Source organism: Ursus arctos, unplaced genomic scaffold, assembly GCF_023065955.2.
Source record: "Ursus arctos isolate Adak ecotype North America unplaced genomic scaffold, UrsArc2.0 scaffold_14, whole genome shotgun sequence".
In the NCBI taxonomy this organism is placed as follows: Eukaryota; Metazoa; Chordata; class Mammalia; order Carnivora; family Ursidae; genus Ursus; species Ursus arctos.
Window position 1 is genome coordinate 14,244,746 of NW_026622808.1, and position 12,080 is coordinate 14,256,825.

The window sequence follows — 12,080 nt, forward strand, 5'->3', positions numbered from 1 at the left end:
TCTCTGTCAAATAAATAAATAAAATCTTTAAAAATAAAAAAATAAAAAAAATAAAAATAAAAACATTTGCACAAGCTCCTCGAAGTGTCGCAGGCCCTGGGCCTAAAAGGGGAGGCCAGGACAGAGACCCCAGCCCTCCTCGCTCAGTACTGGCCCGTCCTGGCCTGGCCCCCTTCCAGCCCTCCCGGCCCCATGGCATCTGCTGTCTGCTGTGTGGTGACTTTGGTTATCCCTGACATCATGCCATTCCATCCCCGTGCACTTCAGGGCACCCTACTAAAATAGGAGGACACTTTGGGGCGCCTGGCTAGCTCACTTGGTTAAGCGTCTGCCTTTGGCTCAGGTCATGATCCCAGTGTCCTGGGACCGAGCCCCGCATCGGGCTTTCTGCTCAGCAGGAAGTCTGCTTCTCCCTCTATCCCTTCCACAACTCGTGCTCTCTCTGTCTCGAATAAATAAATAAAATCTTTAAAAAAAATAAAATAGAACTCCCTCTTACAAAGTATAACCACGATGTAACATAATCGCATCTAAAAAAATTAGCGATGATTCCTTAATATTAAATATCCTTCATGTTAAATATCCAGTGTTCAGATTTCTCTGTTTGTCTTGTAAACGCTTTCTTACTCTGCAGCAGTTGCACAGAGTTCCTGGACAGCGGCCGGCCCGCTCCCCAGACGATCCGGATCCGTCTCCGGTAAACGCTCTACACGCCAGCTTAACCAAGCAAGGAATTCGGGGTCCACAGCACCCATATGAACCAGCCCGGAGACTTTGTTACAAATCGGCCAGTTTTCCCTAAACGCTCCTATTCTGGTCCAGAATCTGTCCTCGTGCTGTGCTGACTTTGGGCCCTCATTCTGGGCGGACGCCTAGTCTCCGTCTGTCGTGGCGTCTGTGAAGAGTTCTGCTCGGTTATTGTGTAGAACGCCCCACAGTTTGGGTTTGTCGGGTGTCTGCTCGTGATTTGACTAACATCGTGCACTTGTGGCAAGAATCCCACAGAACCGACCCTGGTCCGTCTCAGTGTGTCACCCGATGGGGTCCACGATGACAGCCTGTCTCATCGCCGATGGGTATATGTCACAAAGGTTTGCTCACAAACCAAGCCCACACGTGGCATTTGGCTGCTGTAACTCTCTTTATCTGGAAGCTCCCCCAACCTTTTTTTTCTTGGTCATTTATCTGTCGAAGGACCCAGGTCATTTGTCCTGTAGCGTATCCCAGCCTCCTGACAGGGCAAGCGGCATCCCCGGTGTCGACAAATGTGTTCCTCGTCCCCTGTAGCCCCTGCAAGTTCGTCTCTCTGGAAATGGGCCTCCTAGGGGTGCTGCGAGCCTCCACACCAACCCTCTGCTTGGTTCTGTCTGCACCTGTCCCTGCGGCTCTGTCTCTTTCCAGGAGCCGTATAGCGGAACACCAAGTTCGTGCACGCTTTTCTGCGTTTAAACTGATCCCTGGATTTAGGGGGCGTCAGTCTCATTCATCCATCACGAACTTGCCCATGAGCCTTTCTCCTGATGGTCTTAGCGACTGTTGGAGAACATTCCTGAGATACATAATTTGGGATGGCAAAAATGGTGATATTCTAATACGTTCATTTTCTCTGCATTTTTTTTACCTGGAATTATTCTATTAAAAAAAAACACTCAAAAAATTGAAAGTAAGGTCTTAAAGAGATACTTGCATCCCCATGTTCACAACAGCATTATTCACAATAGCCAAGAGGTCAAAGGAACTCAAGCGTCCATCCATGGATGAAGGATAAACAGAGTGCGGTCCTTCCACACACTGGAACACGATCCAGCCTGAGAAAGGAAGGGACCCTGACACCTGCCACAACGTGGAGGGACCCTGAGGACACCAGGCTCAGCGAGAGCAGCCAGACCCAGAAGGACACATCCCTCAGGACCCCACTCCCAGGAGGTCCCCAGAGGAGTCCCGTCCACAGAGGCAGAGAGCAGATGGTGGGAGCCAGGGCTGGGGCAGGGGGTGGGGAGTCCATGCTTCCTGGGGACAGAGTCTCCGTGTGGGGAGATGGAAAGTTCTGGAGACGGAGGGTGGGGGTGTTTGCACAATGGTGAGTGTGCTTCGTGCCGCGGACCTGTGCACTTAGAGACGGTTAAGATGGTGAATTTTATGCTCTATGATTTTACCACAATTAAAAAGAATTTTGAAACATTTAGTATGATAGGAAAAAACCCTCTCCCCTATCAAATAATTGGTTACCTAGAAATAGAGGCCGTGCAGGGGAGACAGGACAAATGCCAGCTTCTCTGCTCCATGCCTCTGATTTAGCAGTTTGCAGAACAATGACTCAGTTCCCCGTTATGCAAGAAAGAGACCCAGAGACTCTCTTGACTCTTGTGTCACCATGAGCTCGATGTGCTTCTGTACACAGCGGGCGTTGTTCTTGTGCCCACATGGCTCCGTCTCCAGCCGGGGACACCTCCGCCGGTGGGCTCTCAGTCCTTCTGACACGCCCCCGACTGGCTTGAGTTCACATTCTGGCACAGAGGGGCACTTGGGGCTCATCCTGCACTTCCCCAGCCCCAGCCCTGGACCCCGCCATTTCTCCAAGGAGCCCTGCTTCTTTTTAATGGGAGGCAATGTTTAGGGACCACGATCTGACCACAAAGTTAGGAAGGAAGTTGCAAAACTATTACAATGAACTCCCGTATACCCTTGCTCTAAGTCAGGGATCGACAACTACCTGCCCGAAGCCGGTTTTTTGCAAATAAAGTTTTACTGGCACGCCGCCAATTCATTTACCTACTGTCCCTGGCAGCTCTTGCTGGGACAGAGGAGTTGAGTAATTGCGACAGAGACGGTGTGGCCCGCAAGGCTTAAAATATTTACTATTTGGCCCTTTGCAGAAAAAAACATGTAGATCCCAGAGCCAGATCTGCCCGTGGTTAACCTTTTGCTTCGTATCTGCCTATAAACAAAATCTGAAGTATATAATATATTCTACAGAAAATATTCTCCCCCTTTTTCTCCATTTTTCTAAATAATTTGAGAGTGAGTTGGAGCCATCATGAACCTTTCCTCTAAAGCGCCATGCATTTCCTATGAACAAGCACCTTCTGTTACGTAAGCCGAGGACGATGGTTAAATTCAGGAAATCTCGCGCTGGTAGAATAATATTATAAAATATACACCCCAAGGGAAAATCCCCTCAGTCATCCCGATACCGTCTTTTACAGCACCTGTCATCGTGTCCCATCCAGGATCGCTCCCCACACTTAACTCCACGCCCCCTGGGTCTCCTTCCATCCCAGACGAGACAGCGAGACAGCTGAGACTGCTGAGACAGGGTAGGCTTGCTTCTTTGTTTCTCATGACCTTTCATGACCTTGACTCTTCGGAAGTGTGCAGGCCAATTATTCTGTGGGATGTGCCTCAGGGTGGGTCTGTGTGCTGCTTTCCTCAGTCAGATGCAGGGTACACACTTCCGGTGGGAACACCCCAGCAGCGACAGGCACCCCCCCCCCCCCAGGCTGCGTCCTACCAGGACATGATGCCCATTTATCGCACTCCTGGTGACGTAAACACCACCTTCCCGGGCTTCTCCAGTAAGACAGACTCCTCTTTGTAGTTAAAAAGTCATCTGTAGGGGGCGCCTGAGTGGTTCAGGCAGTGAAGCAACCGATTGATCTCGCTCAGGTCTTGATCTCAGGGTCGTGAGTTCAAGCCCTGTGTTGGGCTCCACGCTGGGCATGGAGCCTACTTAAAAAAATAAAAAAAATCAAAAATAAAGTAATCCGTAGGAAGACCCTTTGAGATTATGCAACCAACTTCCGCCCGATGATTTAACACCGATGCTGATTCTTGCCTGGGCCGGTCACCGCTGTGCCGGCCGCAGAATAGTGACTGTTACGTTATTGGGGGGATGCCTCAGAGTGGAATTGCTGGATCACATAGAAAGAATATTCTTTTTTTCCCCCTAAGTTGTTTTATTGTGGTAAATACACTTTACCTAAAAATGCGCCATCTTAAGCATTTTCAGTGCCCAGTTCAGTGGGCGTTAAACACATTCGTAATGTCGTGCACCATGCCCTCCACCGACCTCCAGGACCCTCTTTATCTGCTAAACCTGACCTCCGTCCCCATCAAACACTGACTGCCCCCCCCCCCGACCCCACACGCAACCCCTACTTCCAGTCTCTCCAACGTTAAGGTCGCAGTGCTGGTGCTCACACTCTGGGCTTGGCCAGCGGCCGCCCTGCCAGGCTGGCTTCTGTGTCTCCGACAGGTCCCCGTCCTTCTCGGGGCACTTCCTGCCTCTCTGGCAAACCAAGATGTTCCAGGCCCATCAGGCACTCTCCCTGCCCCATGCCTGGAATCAGCCGCTTCTCCCAGGAACCCTGCAGGTGCTACTTAGAAGCCGAGATCCTCATGCGGGCTAGATGTTCCTGGCTTGTCTCAGCGGACAGAGCGACGAAATAGATTTTTGTTTACGTCTCGGGTCCACGCCGATCCCAGTCCATCCCCGTGGGGTTGAGTGCTGCTCCATATTTACTTTGTATTTCCTCCCCAGTGGAGATCTGGTTCTTAATAACATCAGGACACTTGCTACTTTGCTCGGTCCCATAATACACAGGAGAGTTTCAGAATCACTACAGCTCTACCGCTCCCGGAAACAAATCTACTACACAAAGTGCACATTTTTTTCTTGTAGTTCCTTTTGTCTTTAGAGCAAGTGTGTGTCCAAAAGTTGCGTGGGCTCGTTCTCCTCTCTTTCTGTGTGGTTATGTTTTTCATCCGAAACAGAGTTCGGTTCATCCGTTTTCGGTTTATAACCCATTCTCAAGCTTTCTTCCCGCACCCTTGTTGATTTAATTTTAGTGTGGAATATAGAAAGCATAGACAGAGTTTGACAACTGCACAAACAGGAGTGTTCAGAGGCTGTCGTCCCCTCCTCCTTCCGACTCTACCCACCCCCCATAGGGAACCGATGCCATTGGTTCCTGGTTCATCTTTCCCACGTTTCTTTTGCAAAAACAAGCAGCTGTGTGTACGTGTCAGCCCCCTTCTTTGTTTCACAGAAGCTAGTCTAACACCTATGCCTTTTCCTACTTGTTTCCCACGGAACAGTGTGACCTGCAGGTGGCTCTGATCCACTCTTGTTCGTGGCCAGGTGGTACTCTGGGCTCTGATGCGCTGTGGCTGGTCAGCCTCTCCCGTGTGTAGACATTTGGGCTACTTCTGATATTTTGCATTTACAAACCACGGTGAATAACCTTCTGCACGCATGCTTGCACAAGGTCAGAGGTGTGTCTTTGGGCAGGTTTCTAGCGGGGGGATTGCTCTTATGCAGCATGGCGATAATCCTGAGATGAAATCAGGTGTGATGCACAAAGGGCCTTCCACCAGGCAGCAGGTAATCCATGGCAGAAAGTCATTGTTGGATGGCTTGGCCTTGCTGGTCACACTCTGCTCTCTCATTATGTTTACTTTAGTCCTGAATTTGCTCTGAGCCTAGAATCAGGGATGTAGCTGGAGTGGGGGTTAGGTGGGGGTTGGGGCTCAATTAGAATTGGGGCTCAGCTTGGGATCAGGGTTCAGTACAGGGCCAGGTCTCAGTCAGGGTCAGGGGCCAGAGTTGTGGCCAGCCTATAGTCACATACTCAGCCAAGGTCAGGGTTCAGCCAGGAATCAGGGATCAGTCCAGGACTGGGGTTTAGTTCAGGATCAGGGTTCAGTCTAGGATCAGGGCTCAGTCCGGGATCAGGGCTCAGTCTGGGCTCAGGGATCAGTTCAGGATCAGGGCTCAATCTGGGATCTGGGATCAGGGCTCAGTCTGGGCTCAGGGCTCAGTCTGGCATCAGGTACCATTTCAGGGCCCAGGCTCAGCCTCAGAACACACAATGTGTGTCTCTGTGAATGTGCCTGAGTTGGGTGGTTCCTTGTGAAGTTGAGACCAAGGCTCAGTTCTCAGGTACTCAGGGCCCTGCCCCAGCCTGGTAGCCCCCCTGCCTGGGCAGCCCTTGCTCCCACAGCCTCCTCTTCAGGCCTGCTTCTGCTTGGTCGCCTCCAGTGACAAGAAGCTACCGCCTCCCCAGGCAGCGCCTCTATCTGCAGGTCCCTGTAACTGCACCGTTCCCTGGGCTGAAAGGTGAACAAAGGGAGGGGTGCTGCTTCACGGCCACAGGGGGCTGGGCTGCCCTCAGCCCCGGTCTCCTGACTGTCCTGCCGCTCATGGGGATATTGGAGCCCCTAATGGGACACCTGTGCCTACCCCAGGCGGACTTCTCAGGATGAACTCTACTCTCACCCCTCCCCCACCCGGCACCCACACCCGAGTCCTCAGCATCTCAGGATAGGCATGGGGGTGTGAGTTCCCGTATTTCCTATGAGCCCCTCCCTCTCCAGAGAGCCCCTCCCCCTCCAGAGGTGAGGGGCTGCCTTAGGGGTTGCCCCCAGCAACTCTGCTTCTAGCAGGGCCAGCTCGGGGTGGGCCAAGCAACCCCAGTAAGGAGGGTCCTGGCCGAGACCTACAAGGGTCCGTGTGCAGGTGTTTTTACCTCCCGCTGGAGACAGCTGGAACCGCCCCTCCAGGCCTCAGTCTCCCCTTCTGTGCACGGGCATGCTGCAGGTGCGTCCTGGGAATAAAATGGGATGCGTTTATGCCTTCAGTGAGGTGTCTGGGGGTGCTCATGTGTGCGCCATCACTTAACACACTTATTAAGCACCTACTGTGTGTCGGACAGGCTTGGAGCAGTCGAAGAGAATAGCCGGGTCCTGGAGAGGGTAGCTCGTGGGGGCAGGGGTTGCCCAGTCCAGGGAAGGGTGGCGAGTCCCACAGGGGCGGGGGGGGGGGGTGGGGGGGCGGAGGCGGGCCCATTTCTCCTCCCCTCTGGGGCCCCTACCCCTCCATGGGCTTTCGAGGACCACAAGGGGGCAGAGACGGGGTCTCGCAGCGGCAGCAACCGCAGCACCCTCCCGGAGCCTGGGTGGGAGCCGACCGTTGGGATGCCCCTCCCTGTCCCCGGCCTCACCCCCAGCTTGGGGGTACCTTGAGCATAACAGGAAATTTGAAACAACAGGAAACCAAGGCCGGGCAGGCGGCGGCTCCACCCTGCCCAGGGCGAGCCACCCCGGGCCTCAGTCTGTCCCAGGGGACCGCCATGAACAGCACGGGGTCCCCAGCAGAGGCCCCCGAGTCCTGCCAGCAGCTGGCGGCCAGCGGGCACAGCCGGCTCATCGTCCTGCACTACAACCACTCGGGCCGGCTGGCCGGGCGGGGAGGGCCCGAGGAGGGGAGCCTGGGGGTCCTGCGGGGCATCTTCGTGGCCGTGAGCTGCCTGGTGGTGCTGGAGAACCTTCTGGTGCTGGTGGCCATCGTGACGCACATGCGGTCCCGGCGCTGGGTCTACTACTGCCTGGTCAACATCACGCTCAGCGACCTGCTCACCGGCGTGGCCTACCTGGCCAACGTCCTGCTGTCGGGCGCCCGCACCTTCCACCTGGCGCCCGCCCACTGGTTCCTGCGCGAGGGGCTGCTCTTCATGGCGCTGGCCGCGTCCACCTTCAGCCTGCTCTTCACGGCCGGCGAGCGCTTCGCCACCATGGTGCGGCCGGTGGCGGAGAGCGGGGCCAGCAAGCGCGGCCGCGTGTACGGCTTCATCGGGCTGTGCTGGGCGCTGGCCGCGCTGCTGGGCCTGCTGCCGCTGCTCGGCTGGAACTGCGTGTGCGCCTTCCAGCGCTGCTCCAGCCTGCTGCCGCTCTACTCCAAGGCCTACATCCTCTTCTGCGTGGGGGTCTTCGCCTGCATCCTGGCGGCCATCATGGCGCTCTACGGCGCCATCTTCAGGGTGGTGCGCGCCAACGGGCAGAAGGCCCCCCGGCCGCCCGCACGCCGCAAGGCCCGCCGGCTGCTCAAGACGGTGCTCATGATCCTGGTGGCCTTCGTGGTGTGCTGGGGCCCGCTCTTCGGCCTGCTGCTGGCCGACGTCTTCAGCTCCACGGACTGGGCGCAGGAGTACCTGCGGGGCATGGACTGGATCCTGGCGCTGGCCGTGCTCAACTCTGCCGTGAACCCCCTCATCTACTCCTTCCGCAGCCGGGAGGTGTGCCAGGCCGTGCTGGCCTTCCTGTGCTGCGGATGTCTTAGGCTGGGCCTGCAGGGGCCCAGGGACTGCCTGGCCCAGGTCAGCGAGGCCCACTCCGGAGCCTCCACCACGGACAGCTCGCTGAGGCCCAGGGACAGCTTTCGGGGCTCCCGGTCGCTCAGCTTTCGAATGCGAGAGCCCCTGACCAGCATCTCCAGTGTGCGGAGCGTCTGAGCCACGGCAGGGGCGGGAGTCCGGCCGCCAGTGCAGGCCCACACGGGGGCTCCTGCGGGCCTGCGGGAGACCCAGGAGGGGCGGGCCGGGGCGGGAGTGCTCCGGGAGTGTGGGGGCTCTGCGGAGAGGCAGGAGCAGGGCAGCCAGCTGGGCGTGTGTCCGGAGGCCCCATGGTCCCCCTCACAGTGCCTGGGCCCGCTGATGCCAAGCAGGTGTCCCGTGGTCTCCCTGGAGGAGGCGGCTGCTCATGGCAACAGGGAGGGTCCTGGAGTGGGGGTGAGTGGGTTTGCTATGTACGCCCCCAGCTCCCACGTGATTCTGGGGAGTCCCAGCCCCTCCCCGGCCTCGGGGTGCTCCCAGGCTCCGAGGGATGGGCGGTGGGGGGGGGGGGTTGACGGCCTGGCAACACGGAAGTTCAATGATGGTTTGTCCCAGCCTCCCTCTTATTCACCTGTGGGCATTGGGGCGATGGCACGGGGCTGTGGTCGACCGGTGGCGTGCAGCACGTGGGCCTGTGGCCAGGGGGGGCCGTGAGTCTGTGGATTAGGGGTGTGGTTGTGGGGGGAGCAGCAGAGTGTGGGTGAGTGTGTGCAAGGGAGACAGAGAGACAGAGAGACAGAGAGGGAGAGGGAGGGGGGAGGTGGGCACAGAACAGGGTGTGCCAAGAGTGTGTGCTGGTGTGTGTGTGCTTGTGTGTGTGCTTGTGTGCACGCACATGTGTGAGAGCCGGTGGGGGCTGCCAGGTGGGCCCCCGCCCCCCTCGCTCACTTCCCCTTTCTCATCTTGGGCCCCTGGCAGCCTCTTCCCCGTCTCTGGCCGCTGCACCTTTTGGGGGCCCCATCTGGGGGCCCGCAGAGGCGCAGCTGCCTGGCCCTCCTGGCCTCAGGGAATCTTGCCTGCTCCTCTCCTGTTCCCTTTAGCACTAAGTGCCTCGCCCTTCCCTCCTGTAAAATGGGCTGATCGGGGATGGAACCTGTAGCACAAGGTTGTCAGCACATGCTCAGCACTCGCCGTGGCACGTGGCGTCCAGTGTGTCCGACCAAACTTCTGATGATGGCAGGAGTGTGCTGTCCATTTCGGGAGCCCCGGTGGCTGTGGAGCACTTGACACGTGGCCAGCGCGACCGTCGAAGTGAACTTTGAGTTGTTTGCGTTTACATAGTCCGTGGCACTCGTGGCGCCTGTACTGGACGGCGCAGGGGTACATCCTCAATGCACGGCCTCCTCTGGCTCGTGGAAGCTTCTCTCCCTCCCTTCTTCCAGGCAAGCCGGTGCCCACAAGTCTTCCTGCCGCCGCCTTGCCTGGGGCTGGGGGGCAGCACCCCGCCTGCCGCTTGGGCACAGGACTGCTCCCCTCTGAGCCTCGACTTCTTCTCTGTGCAACGAGGGGTGCGGCCCCCCGAAGCTGTTCACCGTGCCAGCCGGTCCTGCGGCCCCGAGCCACGTGTGGCTATTTCTGATGAATGAAAATGAAATGAAATATTAAACACTCACCTTCTCGGTGTGCTGGTCGGCTGGAGGCCCACGTCTCAGTGCCGCAGACTGGGCGACTTTACAGAAGGGTGTCCTCTTGTGGTTCTGGAGGCTGGAGATCTGACACCGAGGTGCCCGCGGGGCACATGCGCCCAAGGCATCGAGGCGAGACTGTTCCACGCTCTCCCCAGGATTCTGGTGGTTTGCCGGCATCATTGGCACCCCTGGGCCCGTGGAAGTGCCATCCCGGTCTCCGCCTTCACCCCTTCATGTGGCGCTCTCCCTGGCTGTCTGTGCCCAAATGGCCCCTTTCTAGAAGGATGCCAGGCCCACCCTAACGACCTCCTATTAAGCTTGATTGCCTCTGTAAAGACCCTGTCTCTAAATCCAGTCCTGTTCCGAGGACTTCAACCTGTGAACTTCGAGGGGACATGATTCGGCCCTGACGTCCAGTCACGCCAGCCTCATTTCAAGTACCGCACAGTGACATGTGGCTTGTGACTACTGTTTCAGATCGTGTAAACGCAGGACATGTCCATCATCTGAGAAATTTGGGTAAAATCCCAAGCATGAGTCCAGGTGCACAATAAATTGGGATATTTTTGTGTTTTCCTGATTCTTGTCATCATGTTTATCCGCAACGGCAGCAGGCAGGGTAGGGTCTTGGTGGGATCTGGGGTGAATGGAGCCTGGGCCACCCTGAAGCTCTTAGCCGGTGCTCTGGGCCTGTGTGAGCTGGCCTGGCTGCCTGCTCTGCTCTGTGGGGCATCACACACTCCGTGTTGAGTGAGCTGAATTAATCGCTGGTCCCTCCCAGCTGGGGGGCTTCACACTTGCTTTGTCGTCCCCACCATAGTGGCCTGCCTGGCATGTGCCTACCCTCAATCCTCACTTGCCTGCCGCCTACCCTTCCTTCATGTCTCAGCTTTAGCATCACCTCCTCCAGGAAGTCTCCCCTGATTTCTTCTCCTCCCTAGGTTTCTTCTCGGCTCCCACAGCTGCCTGCGCATCCTGCATTGATGGGCCACTCATCCATCTCTTCCCCCGGACTGTGAGCTCTGTGAGGGTGGAGACCGTGGTGGTGTCTGGGTCACGACTGTGGCCAGAGCTCTGGGAGAACTGGACTCAACAGCATGCCTTCCTCTGAGCCTCAGAAACCTCTTCCTCTTCTTCTTCCCCACCCCCACCCTCTTCCCTGACAGCAGCGCAATATCCCCAAGAATCCCGACTTCTGCTGGTGCGATGGCTCGGGCGTCTGTAACCTGCCACCATTTCCCAGCTCTGCCACACACCACGGGCCTCAGCTTCCTCATCTGTAAAAGGAGGATATCGACAGCCCCTGCCCTCCTGGCATGTTGATAAGGTGAGGCCCATAGAGGCTCTGGAACTATGATGTGTACGTTTCCAAATGAATAACAGCAACAAAGCCTTATATAGTACTCGGTGCCCGGCACTGCTCTCATCGCCTTTGTCTTAACTCATTTATTCCTCCAAAATCCGCTCGGAGGAAGATACCACCATTAACTCCATTTTACAGATGGAGAAACTGAGGACCAGAGAGGTTAGGTAATTGACCCTAGGTCACACAGCTAGGAAGGGGCAGAGCTGGGATTCAAAGTGGCAGTGGCAGGGGCAGGCAGGTGGCTTCTTGATCCCTGCTTGTTAGGGATTCGTTGACTCTCTCCACTTTCCAGATGGGAAAACTCCGGCTCCAGGGAGGAGGCGGCACGAGCAGCTCTAGGGTCCGAGCCTTGCTATCCGAGCCAGGTCCAGGCTTCTTTCTTGGGCTGTGTCTGGGTGAGCGTGTGTATCTTGTGCATGCGTAGCCCGACCTGGAAGAATGGGGGGCAGATGGAAGGAACAGGTACGAAGGGCACAGGGGCCAGAATGAGTTCTGGTCCTTTTTCCCTGCCCTGCCGGGCCACCCCTGACTCCTCAGGCCCAGGAGCTCCCTGGGAGCGGGGGACAGGACTAGGAGGGGTGGGCTGGTGTGGGGCGCCCTCTTCTCCTTCACCTCACTCCTTCATTCACTTCACCACTGTTTGTCAGGCTTTCTTCTGGGCACAAGGGTTGCCCCTGTAAACAACCTGCTGCCCCAATGAAGGCCCCATTCTGGCGGGAGTGACAAACAGCCAGAGGTCATTCCAGGAAGGTGTTAGCCCTGCAGAGAGGCAGGGAGGGCGGATAGCAGATGCAGCAGATCTGCGGGGGCTGCGTGAGCCGACCGTACTCCCATCACACCACCACTACGGAGCACTCACTGTGTGCCTGGCTCTGAGTCGGTTCACGGACCATCTTATTGAATTCTTACCGCTGGGGG

At 56.8% G+C, this 12,080-nt stretch overlaps 1 protein-coding gene across 1 annotated transcript; it reads left to right on the plus strand.

The window, feature by feature from the left end:
• The first annotated feature begins 7,129 nt into the window (after positions 1–7,129).
• Positions 7,130–8,820, plus strand: S1PR4 (sphingosine-1-phosphate receptor 4). Its single transcript, XM_026481021.4, has one exon. It carries the CDS (start codon positions 7,131–7,133, stop codon positions 8,286–8,288), a length of 1,158 nt encoding a protein of 385 aa, XP_026336806.1. The 5' UTR covers position 7,130; the 3' UTR covers positions 8,289–8,820.
• Positions 8,821–12,080: the final 3,260 nt, after the last annotated feature.

Excerpts from the sequence above, each read along its gene's own strand:
- S1PR4 (XM_026481021.4), top strand. The coding sequence starts at position 7,131 with ATGAACAGCACGGGGTCCCCAGCAGAGGCCCCCGAGTCCTGCCAGCAG.